The sequence below is a fragment of the Anoplophora glabripennis genome, unplaced genomic scaffold (assembly GCF_000390285.2).
Source record: "Anoplophora glabripennis isolate ALB-LARVAE unplaced genomic scaffold, Agla_2.0 scaffold561, whole genome shotgun sequence".
In the NCBI taxonomy this organism is placed as follows: domain Eukaryota; kingdom Metazoa; phylum Arthropoda; class Insecta; order Coleoptera; family Cerambycidae; genus Anoplophora; species Anoplophora glabripennis.
The window spans coordinates 114,751-128,358 of NW_019416670.1; the positions used below are offsets into that span (position 1 = coordinate 114,751).

The 13,608-nt window shown below is 31.1% G+C and overlaps 1 protein-coding gene across 1 annotated transcript in view; it reads left to right on the top strand.

Annotated features, from left to right (window-relative positions):
- Window positions 1–13,608, top strand: part of LOC108913995 (guanine nucleotide-binding protein subunit gamma-e) — a 62,123-nt gene that overhangs the window by 10,333 nt on the left and 38,182 nt on the right. The window contains exon 2 of the mRNA XM_018719688.1: window positions 1,820–2,037. Coding sequence (XP_018575204.1) covers window positions 1,925–2,037 — 113 coding nt within the window. The 5' untranslated portion in view covers window positions 1,820–1,924. The remainder of the gene's footprint in view (window positions 1–1,819; window positions 2,038–13,608) is intronic.

Genomic DNA, 13,608 nt, shown 5'->3' on the forward strand with positions numbered 1-13,608 from the left:
GCGATGCAAAAACGTTCTGGTAATAATAACGCAGATTATAAATGTTTAATTCAAAAGTCATAAATAAACTTCACCTGTTGATAACTTTTGATCCAATCAATATTTTTTGACGCTTGAGGGCTAGTTTTGTAGGTCTTTTGAGGCCGAAAAAAAGTACTTTACTGTTTTCTCGTGGAAATTAACGGAAAAAAGTTATAAGCGAAAAACGTGAATTTACGTAAAAATTATACAATTAACCAGCCTGTAAACAATATTCCCTCATGTTTATGACTGTGGAAACTAATATGTTTTTGTACATAATATTTAGCATCTATAGTGATAAATTCAGCTTGTCGAAACAAAAAATCGTGCCCAACTCTATAGGTCCTGTCCTATTGTATTAATGTCGGGGATAGCCACTTTCAGCAGCTGTTGTAGTACTAATGATTTTGTTTAATTTTAATTTCACCACCCTGTATCTCGGAAGCGAAGCATTTGAAGACAAAGGTTTCTATTACTTTTTTTCTTAGAATTAACTGGGGAATACCCCACTTAAATATTTTAATGTACTTATGTTACACCCTGTATAATAATACTGAAGCACATATTACCAACCATATGCGACAGTGAAAGAGAGGGAAATATATTGTAGGACAAAGAAGGAGATGCATTCCAGTTAAATCCCCGGGATGCTAAGACGAAATACATGTAAGAAAAGAACGCTTCGCTCATCTTCTGCTACTTTACATCACTATTCCTGTATTGTCGAATAGGAGATCTTTCTGTGTTACTTTCCACAGCAAGACCGCAAATGCAAATGTGAGTTATTATTTATTTGATTTGATTTTTTTGTTTATTATTGTTTATTTACGTGTGTGAGTGAATGTTTTTCAGTCATATCTATCGAAACATCCAGTAACAGTTATAGTTTTTTCCTCTGAGAATATTATATATTTTAACATAAAACAGTCGTTTAGTGTATGAATTCCTTGATATAGGAATAGTCGAAACGAATTTTGATTTATTTGGATCAAATTATATTTTAATTTTTTTAAATATATTTATTTAATATAGAGTATTTTGTATTATAATATGTATTTATTTTATAATTATACTGTAATACAATATTTTATTATTATATACTGTTATTAGTAGGCTACCATTATAAATAAGANATTATACTGTAATACATTATTTTATTATTATATACTGTTATTAGTAGGCTACCATTATAAATATGAAACAAAAAATGAAAATAAATGCTGAAAATCACCATGTTTATTTTAATTCATATATAAATAAGCGACATGTACTTTTGTTAACAATAAAAATGTAAACAAATTTAGTTTTAATTACACTTTCATTATTTTTGAAAAAAAAATCATCTTTCAATTGACAATGAACCAAGAAATTTTTGCATTACATTTTTCCAAATTATCTTGAAATTAATTAAACTGAATTACTTTCTCCACAATTTTATCAAAACTTAACGAGGTAATAAGGAATCAGTATGTATTTTCCTCAATACTGAATCATTTTATCTCACTTGGCAACGCTGTGCATCCCAGTTAAAGGTCCAAGGTCATCACGGCAAAATTTACCACATCAAAGAGCTGTCGCATATGGTTAGTAATATGTGACTGAAGATATTAATTTGAATAGTTATAACTTTATTACGACTTCGCGATCTTTTTCTAAATTGTTAGACATCTCTTTTATTTCATTTTTATTAGTCCTGTTCAATTCAGGACTGCGTACCCTTCAGCACCCTTTCCGCGGCGCCCCTGCCTCCACCCCCGCGTCTTTCTCACCCCAAACACTAACCCCTTACCTTCCGCAGCCGCCGAACGCCGAGCCGCGCCGCCAGCGCCATCTGCCGGCCCCCCACCCAACCGCCGTTGGACGCCTGCGTGAATAGGGACGCCGTGCAACCGCGCCCGAGCCCATGGACGCCAGTACGCTCGCAACCATGGACAAGGATGCGTTGAAGAAGCAGATAGAGAACATGAAGTACCAGGCGTCGATGGAGCGCTGGCCCCTGTCGAAGTCCATCGCAGCGTGAGTACCACTCATTTGTTTTACGTTAGATTTAAGTAGGCCGGGGTGATGTTCGTTTGTTTGGTGTCGCGGCCGCCTGAGATCTATCGAGCGTCCGCTGGTGACAGTTCGTGGCGGGAGGTATAGTCTGGGCCCGTGGGCGAGAAAGGTGCGTGCTGCGTGTACGGGGTGTCCGAGGGTTTGGCGACAGTCGCGGAAAAGGGGGTGGTGTCGTACGAGGTGGACCAAATAATCCTCGCGTATCTTTTGGATCGTTTATTTGTGCCAGTATTTGCCTGTAAAAAAAATTTAAAAAATTTTATGAAATAAATCCTTACGCTAAAAAGACCAGTCAAGGGTTATTTTTGTGAAAATTTGTTCGCTTAATCAAAATCTCGCGCTGAAAAAAGCAGGCAAATACAAAAAACATTATACATGGTGTCCCATGAGTAATAGAGCAACATGAAGCAACAGCGGATTCTACATACTGTAATATTACTATTTAACCAAACTTACCTTAGTCCAAAAGTTGATACTTGAAGAGATACGCGACGTCAAAGTGAAAATTTTGTTTTCATAGTTTTTAAATAACCTTTTCAAAATAGTCCAATTAAATTAAATTAAAGTTTTGGTCAACTTGCCTAAATTTTTTATATGTTAGTTTGAGGTATATAATAACAATAAGTGACAGTAATTTTGTTTTCAACCCCCGGCCAGCGGTGGAAAAATATAAATTAAAGGGGTTTTTCAAGATAACTCAAAAGAGGTAAGAGCTAGAAAAAAAAGTTTCATATAAAAGTTGTACGACATAAAATTCTACATAAAAATGGTCCATTGACTTTTTCTTGTACTATTAAAATTAACAGAGTTAGGGAGTCTAGAAGTTAAGGGATGATTTTAGAAATTTAAAAAGTCATAAGCAGAAAAATTAATAAATTTTATAATTTTTTTTCAATCTACTCTAAAAAATGTAAACTTTCTTTTCAGAGAAATAGATATATTTTTTAATTTTTAATAAAAAAGTTTCACAAAGCGAACGTAATTTTTTCTTTGTTGTAAAACATGATTCATGATTTTAAATAACCAATCAAATGGCATAGAAAAAAATAGTTTTAGTATTAAATTATAAAAAATAATGATTAAAAAATTGAAATTGTTAAACTTCTTTATTAAAAATTAAAACATACAGGGAGAAAGTAAAATAACTCCCCTGTTACTCATAATAAAGAAAAAAAGTTTATATAAAAGTTATACAGAATCAAGAAACCTGAACTACAAAATTAACTGATACATATAGGGCGATGAGTAAAAACGGGACACGCAAAATATTAATTTTTTTTTAATGGAACACTACATATTTTTAAACATATGGATTCCGAAAAAATTCTATATATGGCAATATAAACAGTTTATCATTTTAGTGCGTGGTTGCCAAGTTATGTACAAAATTCTTCGAGTTTTGGAAAAAACATGACCTCGAAGAAGTTGTATTAACTTTCAGCTACTAACACTCGGGGCAAAAATATTTGAGTTGAGTTATAGGCAAATTTTAGGCAAAGACTTCTATATTAGCTAATATCGATATTTTATACAGGGCACTTTGTATAATACGATCATTTTTAAAAAGTTTAAACTTGATTTTCTAAAATTTTTCAAATGGAACACCCTGTATTTTATTGTTCTGTTTTATTCACACATCAGTCCACTTCAACTTTTATTAAGTATGTTCTACACTTAAAGTTGTTAGTTTTTAAGATATAGCAACATTTCTGAAAAAACTTAATTTTTATTATTTTATAGAATACTGTAAATAAATATTAGCTAATAAAATTAACTTAAAATGGAATGATAAATTATGAACTAACAAGTTGACCCAATGTAACAGTTTTTTCCAAAGCCATTTGATGCGACCGAAAATAATAAAAATTATATTTTTTCAGAAATGTTGCCATGTCTTAAAAACTAACAACTTTAGGTGTAGAACATACTTAATAAAAGTTGAAGTGGACTGATATGTGAATAAAATAGAACAATAAAATATAAGGAGTTCCATTTGAAAATTTTAGAAAATCAAGTATGAACTTTCTAAAAATGATTGTATTTTAAAAAATGCCCTGTATAAAATATCGATATTAGCTAATATAGGAGTCTTTGCCTAACATTTGCCTATAACTCTGTCAAATATTTTTGCTCCAAGTGTTGGTAACTGAAAGTTAATACAACTTCCTCGAGGTCATGTTTTTTCCAAAATTCGAAGAATTTTCTACATGGCAACCCTGCACTAAAATGTTAAACTGTTTATATTGCCATATACACAATTTTCTGGGAAATCCATATGTTTAAAAATATACAGGGTGTTCTATTTAAAAAATGTAATATTTGGCGCATCCCGTTTCTACTCATCACCCTGTGTGTTTCAAATTAATTTTCTCCTTTAGGTTTTTTGATTTTGTACAACTTTTATATAAACTTTTTTTCTGTATTATGAATAACAATTGAGTTATTTTACTTTCTCACACTAATGGCCCACCCTGTATCTATTTTTCTGAAAAGAAAGTTTATATTTTTTAGAGTAGATTGAAAAAAAAATTATAAAATTAATTCATTTTTCTCCTTGATATCTGATTTCTGATATCATCCCTTAACTTCTAGCCACCCTAACTCTGTTAATTTTAATACTACAAGAAAGTCAATGGACCGTTTTTATGTAGAATTTTATGGTCTACAATTTTTATAAGAAACTTTTTTTCTAGCACTTACCCCTTTTGAGTTATTTTGAAAAACCACTTTATTTTATCTTTTTTCACCCCTGGCCAGGGGTTGAAAAAAATTACTGCTACTTATTGTTATTATATACCTCAAACTAACTTATATCAAAAATTCAGGTAAGTTGATCAAATTTCGATTCAAAGGCCCATTTAATTGGACTAAAAATTACAGATGTTGGACATGTATTGGGAATCGGAGGTTCCTGTTTACATAACAAAGATATACCTGGTAAATATCGCTACGAGCAACCATTTTCGAGATATTCACTTTTAAAATTTCGAAATAAATGGAAACCACTTTCAACAATTACAGAAAATGGATCGCCTTTTTTAATAATTGTTGATTATTTATTTGTTGTTATTTAGTTCGTATTTTATTGTTTTTTACTTAAAAGTATGTTTCCTTTCAATTATGTCATCATTTAAATTTAATAATTAAAAAAATATAATTTAATTAATTAATTTTGTTTTTCAAAGCCTACCTTGGAAAAGTATACATCCATCCCTATACCAAATTATTTAAATTCATTGCATTGCATAAACTTTAATGATGAATATCTCCAAAATGGTTACTTGTAGCGACACTTGCAAAGTATATTTTTTTCCGTAGAAAAGACAGAAAAATAAAAAATATATATTAAAAGGGCGGATATATCGAGAAACAGAAAAATTATGACATTTTAGAGAGAAGCAATGCGCCGCAAGTTGCGCCCTCTAGTAAGTAACAACAAAATTATGATAGGATTTGAATCCGTTGGTTATTTAAAAATAATGAAAACAAAATGTTCACTTTCACACCCGGTATCAATTTTTGCACTAAGGTAAGTTTGTTAAATTGTAATATTTTACTGTATAGAATCCGCTGTTGCTCTATGTACCGTTACTTATGGGACACCCTCTATATCGTTCACTTTAAAAAGTTGTTAACGTTTCTTAAATCTGTCTTCGTCTTCCGAATTTATAATAACAATTTTAATTATTTTTAACAGTTTTTGTTTGTTTTTGCCCCTTTCCATAGTTAAATGTTAGATTTGATGTTTACTCTATTATTACTTACTTCATCTATTAAAATTTGTAGCCAACGAGGATTCAAGGTCACAAAATATAAATATAAAATCAAGAAAGATGTAACATTTTAAAAAATTTTGAGAAGCAGAAACTTTTATTTTCTAATAAAACTATAAATAAATTAATTTTTCCGCTCTGGGACACAATCTGGGACACACTGTATATATATTTTAACACATAAAGACGTCAGTTGAGTAAGTACTAAAAAAACTGTCACAGATTTTGTCTCAAAACCAATTATATAGAATTCCAATGCAATACAACGAATCAGGTTTTAAATATTTGCATTTTCGTTTTGTTTTTTTAATATTTTTAGTGTTTTGAAAATTCTTATTCATCTATAAAGCTGCATTTAACGATTAAATTATATTGGTACATATAATAAAAACAAGTGTAATAAATTACTGTTCAATTTTGACGATATTTAGAATATGTAATAGTTCCAAATTTATTTGCATGTACAATTTTATTTTTACTATATCTAAAGCATGATTTAATACACCTGTTTGTTTTGGTGATATATTATACAGGGTATTCTAGAAAGAGATGCCAAAATTTCAGCCGCGTATTTTTTAACCCATCAACAGCTACAACCTTTGTCTGACCATTTTTTTTGAAAAATCACACTTTGTACGTTACTTTGTGCCTATTAAAATAACGTCAACGAGCTGCCTATGATTATAAGAAATATTAAAGTACCCTATGCGAATAATTCACTACATTTACATTTTGTGCCAACTAAGTTAATTAATTTCCATGTTTATCGTTCGCGTTGCTTATTATATAACTCGACTAACAATAAGTGTTTCGGTTATTCTCCAGTGGCGGGTAAAAAGGATTTGCATTATTGAAAGAGTATCTTAAATTCCAATGAAATAGAACCAAGTATATTTTTGTTCTTACAACATATTTTGATTTGTAACAAGTGACAACTTTTGTCTTGCAAATTTATTAGTTGTAAGTCGGAAGGATTCAATTTTTAATTTAAATAACACAAACTCTCTTTAAAATTACATATTTTTGTTATGAGCCCTTATAATTTCACTTTGCTTTAATAACATGAAGATGAAACTAATTCAAACTAAATTTTACAAAAGTTTTTAGAACTTAACTTTAAAGTAAGGTAATAATATCTCAAATAGACAAGAGAGAATCATATAATATTTATTTTATTATTGCTTATCTCAACTTTGAGGATTTTAGGGATTTGTAGGCGGTGATAAAATTTAAGACATAACTCCAAACACACAGACAATAAAATTATGAATGAATTTAACATTATTTAAATAATATATTTGTGACATTGTGTGAAAAAAGTGCTTCATTTAACTTTCATTTACATATTTTATCCACCATCACCTTATAATCACATTTTTATCCACACGTATGAACCGTCTAAGGTGATACTTTCTTTATCCACTAGTATAAGAATAATGAAAGAACAATAAACCTATAACAAATCAAATTTAATTTATTTACTTATTAATATTAACATTTACATTTATAGTAATAGACATTTCGTTATTTGTTTTATCACATTTAACTTCCTTTCCATAACAAAATGCCAAAGTTGTGAAGATGTGAATAATTTGACAAGTTGCGGATGTCTCTTCTTGTAAGGAACAGTTATATTTCCTTGAATTTTCCTTGCAAGATATATCCTTTCCTTTTTAGATATAGACTCCTCATCATTTCTGCTACTGAAGAGCTCTTTCATCCACCAATGCCGTTTGATGGTTGTAAGATCAGCACCTTTATTGGCCAATAATGTTGTTGAAGTGCGCCTCATACAATGGCCAGTATATACTTTCGCCAATATATTGGTTCCAACAGGTTGAGAAGTACATTTTTGATTGATGTATCTTAAAAAGAATCTGTCTTGTGTTAAGCGAATCAAATTTATCAATTCGCAGCATCAACAGGCACTAGAAACAGAAAATAGTTCACTATATACCTAACAACATGTAAAAGGTAAAGAGATATTACCTTAATCATTAAATATTCTTTATCGGAAGCCCCAGTCAAAAATTGTTCAATATGTGCTCTTTCCAATACTGCAGCTTTTTTTGCTTTGCATCCTCTCGATTCATTCTTCAAATAAGCAGTGAGCTTGTTATATTTTCCAATGTCTATATTTTTGTAAACTTTTATAATAGCTTTCATCATCGACCACATAGATGAAATTGCATATTTTTTCTTAAAAAAAATACGATAGCATGACTTCTTCATTTATTCGGCGAACATTTTTTCGTTGTTGTTGCCTGGATTTCGCTGACAATAAATGGAAAATTGCTTCTTGAGCTTCTTCAAAAAACAGCCACAGGAACACAATTACTTTCTTGCATTTTTACCAAATTCAGATAGAACTGTTTAACAAATAATTCTTGCGTGAATAAAATGCTACTTAAAACACTTATACAATAATTAATTTTTCTTTTCAAAAAGTTAACTTGTGTCTTTAGTGAAATCACAAACCATTTTTTTACTTTTCCAGAATGAGATACTTCTGGTTAGGCAAAAACAAGATTTTAATATTTATGTATAAACCCTTATCTGTTGGAAGCTGTCTTTGGATTCTAAGAACCAAAGCCATTAGAGAAACAGTCATTTTGTAGTTATTTCTTTACTAAAGACAGAGAGAGAAAAAACTTTTACTACCAATATCCTTGTAAAATGCACTATTGCACTTAGACTAAACTTTTTTTCTAAAAACAAGGCTCGTATTCTCGAATCACAATAACCAATTCAGCATTTCCAAGTTCAAATACGAACCTGATTTGTTGGCAGTTCATAATAAACAAAACGTTTCGTCTAATCTAATCTACCTCTCTAATCTAATGAATACGGTATTTTATAAAACCAACGAAGAGTATATTGTTTAACTACTATGCAGATACACAAAACTAACAAGGCTCTTCTGCTCGTAGTAATTACATGCCAAATGAACTTATGTATACCCGTAGTTAGTATATAATTTCCTTGTTTATCGATTTGCTTATTACCTGCATACTTCAGAGAAACACCTGCCTGGTCATAGGCGTGTTCACAGAAGGGTATACGGTAATAAAGACGGAAAATTACCAGTACACATGCCGGGAGATATAAGACGAATGTAAGAACTTTTAATGAAAATAAAATTCTGAATTAGTGGTGTGCAACAACACAATAGGATGCGAAATATTTGCAATCGTGTAACGGAAAATAAAAGGAAACCGCACTGATAAAATAACGAGGTATCAAATAATGAAACCGCAATTTTCCAGAGCTATCTAGTTGTTATTTGAAAGGTGTCGAATGTAATCAATGCCAACCTGGAATAAATGGATAATCTGATGTGACAGAGAACACAGCTTATTATTTTTATTATTTTTTTTTCTAGGTTCTGTTTATTGTTTGAGTATCTATACAGGTTGTCCCAATTTATAGATTTATTATTTTTTTTCTTTCATACTCGGAGAAAACTAGTATAGACAAAAAACAATTGAATGTTGCATTTTGAAGATTCAGCCCGAGGTAATATTTGTTTTTTTGATAAAACACCATGTATATTTTTACATATTTTCATTTAGTGAGTTCCTTAACACTAGTGAAATAAGATTTGACGGGTCAATCTCTAATAATAATAGAGATATAGCTAAGGTAAGCTAAAGAGGTTATTGCTAGTCTCTTGTTTTAGCCATATCGTCCTTATTATGTATCACATATTATATCATTGTAATCCTGAATAATCTAAATATTATGTCTTTCGAAATTACAACTTCCCAAAAATAGAAAAATGTCACAAATTTTTTGAATGATACTTTATTTAAATTGTCTTAATATATTCTAGACTTTTTGGCTTGGTGTATTGTCATTTTTTTCCCGATAAACTGAAAATTAAAATAAATGCCCAATTGTTCCATCAAATAAATCATGTGTGACCTTATATTCTGATCGTTTAAGCAATGATCAAACATGTAGCTACGAAACTATGGTCGACAGACCGAACGGTGTACTTCAGAACGTATATTTCATTTCGTGCGTATCATTTGCGGTTTAATTTTGTTGCTGTTGTATGTTGTTTTGGATTAATTTAAGAGGTCTATCACTAATATAGCTGATGAAGTGGCTGCATACTAAAAAGGAGTGAAAACATTGTATTTTCTTTGGAATTTTATTACTTTTTATTTTATAAAACCGTAAGATTGATCATTTTTTTAGTTGCAATTGATAACGTAATGAATATCCATTTAGCAATATTATTTAACATTTAACAAATCATATAAAAAATATTTTTATTTTTAACATAAATTTTGTTTTAATATTCCTTTTAAAAGATGTAGGGATTTTAAAATAATTCGAGGAAAGTTGTACAAAAACTATATGCTTTTACAAAATTATTTTTCATTGTAGTTTCGCTCTCTGCCACTCAGTTAGTTTCATGCAATTGGTTTGAAAATGTACAACTGATAAGCGTACTGATGCATCTGGATCCAGGTGTTGTCCAGTGGCGGCGTGGATAAAAGTTTAAGTGCAGTTTAAAAACGAAAGCTCTACTAATTATTTGATTTGAAAAGAGTAATAATTGTAGATTAGTATTCTGAGAAATATGTACTATTACTCCTAGAAAACTGCACAAGACTTAATGTTACACCCCGTATATAAAATTTTGAAAGTAAATAAATTAATAAAATAATATCGAGTTAGTAAATTTGGCATTTGCACCAAAAAAAGGCTTAAGATATGCAATTATGAGGAAATTATAGTTTATATTTAAAATAAAATATTTGATTTTTACTTAATACAACAACGATCTGTATACGTATAAATCGAAACACCCCTGTACATGATTGTTATTTTTTAACTGTGATATCACCTGCCAAAGCACGAACTATTATTTTTACAACACTCTGTATACTGTTAAACTATTCTGACAATCGTTCTTTCATTTCTTAAAATTAACGTATCTTTCGAATATATTTTTTTAGAAATGCATTTATTTTGTGAATAATATTGTGAAATAAGTGACGACGCGAATTGGCGGTTTCGTTTTCATCGCGAAAACGCTTCATTTTCCGACTAACCTCGACCAACAAAACCAGGTCAAAGATCGATGGTGACGCTTTAAAATTAAGTCCCAGCTTCTATTTACTTTAATCGATATTGAGTAACCACAGCATGAATGACTAAAACCAGTGAAGCAACGGGTAACGCCTAATATTCTGTGCGACGTGTTATACAGGATGTGTTGCGTATTATGTTTTACGAGAAATATGAATATGAACGGGAATTTTCTGTGTACATGTCTTTAACTGGTGATGATAAATAAAATAAAACACGAAATTACTTTGTATATAACGGACTAAAGTGCAAACTGAGACACTAAAAATAACTAAAGTTATTTTGTGAATTGAAATAACACTCTAGTTCATAAAATTTAAAATTATGTATAGGAGAAAAGGACAGGAAACATATATACTGTGTCCCAAAACGGAACAAAATTCATATTTTTTCCGGTTGAAATTTAAATAAATCGCTGAAACAGGTTAATTAGTAAATATAAATTGTCATTTTTTCAGCAATAATTTATATTTTTGAGCTTGTTTAACAGGCCAATAACATTACCGACATTTTTTTTATAAGACGCTCTATATTTTATAACGAGCGTTCAAATAAAAACGTGGTCAAGTTGGTTCTGAAAATTTGGACGTAGGGCGTAGCGTATAGCAAATGAACTTAAACGTCATCTGTCAAAGCGCTATATCGCCGCTATCAATTTGAATATTTTCGTTTTAAAAAGCGTTTAAAATGGTGTTTTCTCAAGAACAAAAAGTGTTTATCATAGAGTCCTACTTTAGAAATGGACGCAAGATTGATGGAATATGGAAGTATTCTATTGAGGAATGTTTCATAGAATTTCAAAATCAATTTCCCGGCGTTGTTGAGTACAAAATTTTTCAAAGTGCAGTTCAGCGTTGTGTTAATGTTTTTCGTGAAACGGGCAGTGTAACAAGAAAAGAAGGAAGCGGCCGACCTAAAAAGCGGACTGAAGAATTAAAAGAAAATGTCCAACAAATAATGGAAAATGCGCCAAGAACTTCTGTACGTGTTTTATCACAAATGGTGGGAGTATCAGTCGGTACCTGCCACACAGTGTTAAAAAAAGATTTGCGTTTGTTCTCCTATCGTTTAACTTGTCAGCAAGAACTTCATGAAGTTGATTTTCCGCGACGGGCTGTATTTTGTGAATGGTTTTTAAACAACTACGGTGAACTTCATAATATCACCTTTTTTTCTGATGAAGCCTGGTTTCATTTAAGTGGTTACGTAAACTCACAGAATATGAGAATGTGGTCTTCTGAAAAACCAGATAACTTTTTTGTCGAGGGCCCTCTACACGCTCAAAAAATTGGAGTTTGGTGTGCTCTCAATCGAAGGAGGATTTATGGACCTATTTTTTTTAATGGTACTCTTACTGCGCAAAGGTATAGAGAAGAAATTATCGCTCCTTTTGTTAACCAGCTGGAAGAAAACGAAATTACAAACTTTTACTTTCAACAAGATGGCGCAAGGGCACATACGGCAGGCGAGACGATGAATATGTTGAGGGAAGTTTTCCAAAATCGACTAATAAGTCTCAATGCTGAACATGAATTTCCACCGAGGTCATGTGATATTACGCCGTGTGATTTCTTTTTGTGGCCTTACCTTAAAAACACTATTTTTGAACTGCCTATTCCTGATTTAAACCATCTGCAGGCTCGACTTATAGACAAGATTCGTGAAATTAACAATACCCCGAGCATCTTAGAAAATGTCTTTAATTCTTTGAGGAACAGGTGTGAAAAGTGCTTGGAACAAGGAGGGGGACACTTTCAGCAGCTGCTTTAATTTATTGTTATAACAAGGAGGGGGACACTTTCCGCAGCTCCTTTAATTGTTTGTTATTGTTATCACGATTATTCTTTAAAATAAAGTTATATAGTCATTAACGTTATTGAAACTGACAGCTGCTATACAGCTCGTTGAGAAATGAGGTTAAGTTGGTCGCTATAAGCTACTCCCTACATCCAATGTGTCAGAGCCAACTTCGACCACGTTTTTATTTGAACGCTCGTTAGTATAAATAGATAGCCCTTCTAAAGATGAATTCTGCAATATAAGGTTATACCTAGTTTTTTGTCATAGTTGTCAAAAAATGGAGGAATTGAATGAAAACAATAATAATTTAGTACTACTTTCTATTTTGTTACAGCAAATATTCAAAGTGGACCCCATTAACCATTGCATAATTCCCCCCAAACAATTTACACAAAACCTATAAATCTTTATTTGCTATAATAAACGACTAAAGTGTAAAACTGAAATAGCGCTTTAACTGATCAAATGTAAAATCTCCAGAAATACAGATAACAAAATAAAACTTCCAACCCCCATGTCTTCTGATGGAGATATGTTTGCCTTAGAATAATCTAAAATCATGCGATAGAAAGATGTATGAATTCATAAATGGGTGGGTGGATAAAAAGACGGATCCAGAACTCTGCAACACGAATTATGCCATGAAAATGGCGTTTTTAAGCATTTTGGTCTATTTTCTGTTTTTGAATGAAACTGGACCAGCTTGTCTGACTCTATGATGATAATTTGGAATTAAACGAGTGAAAAATCATACGTCTAGTGAGCTGGTAGAATAATTTGACTCTTTATCACTTTCGTCGATCGTAATTGACGTTTTTTGTGAATGTTGCCCTGTTTTTTGATTTTCCCGAAAACT